This window comes from Copadichromis virginalis, linkage group LG4 (genome assembly GCF_057382275.1).
Source record: "Copadichromis virginalis isolate Kocher_CV1m ecotype Utaka linkage group LG4, C_Virginalis_male_GT1.1, whole genome shotgun sequence".
Classification (NCBI taxonomy): domain Eukaryota; kingdom Metazoa; phylum Chordata; class Actinopteri; order Cichliformes; family Cichlidae; genus Copadichromis; species Copadichromis virginalis.
Genome location: NC_140621.1, coordinates 18,360,581 through 18,365,137, shown reverse-complemented (window position 1 = coordinate 18,365,137; position 4,557 = coordinate 18,360,581). Strand labels below are relative to the sequence as shown.

The window sequence follows — 4,557 nt, the reverse complement described above, 5'->3', positions numbered from 1 at the left end:
TTTTTACCGGGGAAAAACGAAAAACGTTGCCCACGATCTCCAAACTGATGGTCGTCTGGTTACATCCAAAAGAAAGTTTTCAGAAACTAGAGCGAGGTGCTCATCTCTGAAGGTAGCATCAGAACCGAAGACAACTGAAAAACACTCCTCAGCATATCTGTGGCTAGAGCATGGTTTACTGGCTGCTAGTTATAGCCAAGATTAGGAAGTCCGTCAAAATAAAAAATGATCTTGATGTCTCTGATAATGGGAAAACAATAAACCCTTCTGGAAGTTAAAAACTCTCTTAACAAGAATGTCAAAAGGTTACCTCATTGTGCTGCAGCTGAGTAACCAAATCATTCAACTTCAGAGCTCCAGCTTAAGCACTACTTCTTATCCATAATGGACTTTGTCATCATTTTCATCATCTTCTGAGGCTCCTCAAAAACTGGTATTTCCTCCTCTGACCTTTTTTTTTAAAGTTTATATTTTAATTAACAACAATACTTAAATTATCTTTAAAAAAAGATAAAGAGTTTTTGATGTTGTGTTGATGTTTTTCATCAGTTTATTAATGTGAGACTATACATTCTGAACTGATCTGTAGTTCATACTTTGGTACAGACGCTAAATACAGCCCATATGTGAAGGTTAAATTACAGACCCCAGCAGTGACGGTTTCACCTATGAAGTAATTTCACTGTGTAAGTGTTACAAGGATAAAAAGTCAACAGAGTCGTGTTTCTTTCATCACAGAAAACGCTTTAATTGATGCTGTTACAGGTAAGAATCAAAATATAGCAAATAACTAACAAAGAAGCATTTAAAGGCACATTAAAGAAAACCTGATCACACTGTACTGTATGTGGTTCTTGCTAGCAAAACATTACAAAAAGGTTATGATTCTTTAGGAGTCCATCTGTTTGGATTTGCTCTCAACAAACTCAATTTCTGAAGAAGCTGAAGACCTAGAGCAACATTATCACCTGCTGCTAGACAAAGTGAAAAAGAAAACAAAAATTTCAATCCAGCAATTCAAGAGAGGAAAGAGATTTACTTGATCTCAATGCTTTGAATGCGAGCACCCTCATGAAAGCTCATGAACGAGTATTCCTGTGCACCGAGGCGGTTGGGGAAACGAAATGTTGAGCCACCTGGTAAAGTCACCTCAAACTCTGAAGGAGTGAATCTGATGACAATCTAAAAGGCATGAGAGACAGAGGACTTATATTATAGCTTGTATAGATAGATAGATAGATAGATAGATAGATAGATAGATAGATAGATAGATAGATAGATAGATAGATAGATAGATAGATAGATAGATAGATAGATAGATAGATAGATAGATACCTTGAAGTCCTTTCCCAGGCTGAAAGGGAAGCGTTTCTCCCGTTGCTCCTGACACCACTTGTCTGCCTCGAAAGTGTTGCAAACAATGATGTTTGTCTCTCCATTGGCGTTAAAACGAGGGTTGAGATGAAGTGCAATTCTGTCGTCACTGGGGCCAATATTCACTGCAAACCTGCAACGAACAGACACACAAAGCTACATGCTTAAAACACTTATTAATTATTACTATACTAGGTAAACTATAATGAGAAGAACAACAAGAATTAAACACAAAAACATGTTTCATAGCTGTACTTTTAAGGTTTCAGCTTCCTTAAAGAGACAAAGACAGTTCACAACAATTCAAATTTAGACATTTTTCACCTGGTTAGCATTTTTGTGTGAAATCTGACATTTGGGAGATGACAGCTGCATCTCCCAAATGTATAACAAGAATCGATTTTGTTACATTTTGGTTGAAACTACAATTACTGAAAACCAAAAAGTTCCAATAAGAGTTTTTAGTTTATCCTTTTTATTATTTTCAATTTTACTATGATTCACTAATTTACAAAATCATGATAGAGTTTGGTCTTACTCAAGTACTTACTCTTTGGAATCAGGTTTAACAACTCCAACAACAGTCAGGGTTTGTCCAACCTTGAAGGTCATGTTCTTTATTGTCATAACCTGTGAAGAAAAATTATTAGTTTACATTAGATTAGCCTGTAGTGTTTCCCTTGGGATAAATATATCGTGGACAAACGAGAGAAACATGTTCTGTAAGATAACGCACACATACAGACACAAAAGTTGGGCAGGTTGATGATATGGTGATGTTTTCTGTCTGAGGCTACAATAATATTTGCATCTAATAAAAAAATCTAGAAAGTAGTCTTACTAGACAATAATGCACTGCATTAAGTAACTTACCCGTTACTGTTGATGATAATACAAAGCAACAGTTAAGAAGTGATTAATGCACACTTACACTATGTGGTAAATAGCAAAGGTCATCAAATAAATCCAAAAGGGCAGGACTCCCAAATTTTCAATCAAAAGTCAATTTAAAACAAAAACAAAACAAAACAAAAAAAACAGAGTTACATCAGCCTGGTATAGATTAAGTTTGCACCAGCTGTCAGTTCCATGTTTAAACTATGGTTTAAGACTCTCCATATCAGTTATAGGACTCGGAGAGAAGCAAAAGTAATGTAAGTTAAATATTGCTGCCAAAATTATACTTACAGTCTCCATCCTGACAGATGTAATAGGTCAAGTCGTAAAGCTGAGAAGAAATGAGAGTGCTGTGTGGTCTTGTCTCTTTGCACTCCAGCAGAAGGCCACAGTATATAGAAGGTAGGCGGTGCCTTCAACCTGAATGACATTTCAAACGGCCAGTATAACTGTGCTACTGCACAGTAAAATTTGCAGTGTTAAAATAACACTTAAAGAGTTGAATTTAACACTGGTCCCGAGTCTATTTGGTCCCATTTGGAATTGGTGTTAAATCAACTCTTTCTATAGTGTTAAAATTTTAGAGTAAAATTAACTCTAAATAGAGTGAAAATTTAGCACTGAGTAACAACGCATAGTGTTAAAACAACTTAACACTACTAGTAGTGTCGTATTATTTACTCTATCATAGTGATAAATGAACTCTATTTGAGGAAAATCCCACTGATTTTTAACACTGAACTGACTTATTTGAAATGAACACTGGGGGTTCAAATAACTGATGAGAGTTGATGTTACTCCATACTGTGTTATTCATACACTGATCTCTAGTGAAAAATTAGCTCTCATAGAGTAAAATTTTTAATTAATTTTACACCAAGTAGTGTTACTAAAACTCTTCCTGTAGTGTTACCTTTACACTCAATTTACCATTTTGCAGCATGAAAACTTGGTTTTTAATCATTCTTTTACATATAAAACAAGAAAGCAAAAACCACAACTAGATCATACATTTAACAGCTTTATTTTCATGTCAGGCTCAAAATATTATATTATATTTAGCATGCTAAACTCCTACCAGCTGACTTGTATATGGAATATAGACCATAAAAATGTTAGTAGTTAACAAATACTGCCCCTGTTGGTGAAGACTGGCTGAATGCTAAGAAAAAATATTGTGAGAAAAATAAAAGAGCTAAATATGCTTTTTATTAATCGTAAATGACATGTCACAACCATATTCACTTCATGACACTCCAGCAAATCTGTCACTGGCAAGTTTATGAATTCTGGATGTAATGTAAAGTCAGACATTTAATTAATAATCGTGAATTCACTATTTTAATGAATCACAAAATAACTGTAATTTGTGCATGAAATCAACACAAAGTGGACTGTAACAGTGAGGTGCTTTGAGGAATACTACACTACTACTAAACGTTTACACTGCAGCTTACCCCTGTTTCACATAGAATTGGAGTTCTGGCTTCTACATTATTACTTAATTTAATTTCAACCTTTAATGTGATTTAAATAATTGTAACCCTTTCCAAAAATGGTTACAATTATTTGGGGTTCGGGGAAAAAAGCCCAGTTAATACAAAGTATTTGCTGTGTTCTGTTTAGTTTTAATCCAAAGAGGAAGATTGCAATGCAGCCTTTGTTCAGCTATTATACCGGGAAAGCGAGAACTCATAACAGAAATGAAACAGGGAAAATGTTAGCATGTTTATCTTGCTGTCTAACAGATAATGTTTGTGCATATGTCTTCTCATCTACCATACCTTTCCAAGCAAATTCTCCCCGTATCCAAAAAAGTGATGCAAGGTGCTTATTATAGCCTGCCTAATTTATCAATCTAAAGAGGAAAGAATTCAATGCAGCCTTTGCTCAGCTCTGATACAGGGAAAGAGAGAAGGTGTGACAGAAATGACACAAGGAAATGTTAACATGTGTTTATCTTAATGTCTAACAGATAATGTTTGTGCATATGTCATCTCATTTACCATATCTGCACTGCTTCCCCAATTACATTTTCCCCATATCCAAAATAGTCCAAATGATACAAGCTCCTTATTATATCCTGCCTATAGTATCAAACTAAAGGGGAAAAAATCCAACACAGCATTTGTTTCTATCTAGCAGATAACTGACATGCTTATGTATGTCCATGCAGACAGGAAGATCTTTAGAGCTGATTTAAAATTGTCATTTGATGGCTTAGACCAGAGGTGTCGAACTCCAGGCCTCGAGAGCCGGTGTCCTGCAGGTTTTAGATATCACCCT

The 4,557-nt window shown here is 35.2% G+C and overlaps 1 protein-coding gene across 1 annotated transcript; it reads right to left on the bottom strand.

Annotated features, from left to right (window-relative positions):
- Positions 1-729: 729 nt before the first annotated feature.
- Positions 730-2,627, bottom strand: LOC146711208 (beta-galactoside-binding lectin-like). The gene is made up of 4 exons (XM_085455407.1): positions 2,563-2,627; positions 1,925-2,004; positions 1,336-1,507; positions 730-1,182 (listed from the first exon to the last, which is right to left on the bottom strand). The coding sequence occupies exons 1-4, from the start codon at positions 2,569-2,571 to the stop codon at positions 1,036-1,038; spliced, it is 408 nt and encodes a 135-aa protein (XP_085311533.1). The 5' UTR covers positions 2,572-2,627; the 3' UTR covers positions 730-1,035.
- Between the last annotated feature and the right edge of the window lie 1,930 nt (positions 2,628-4,557).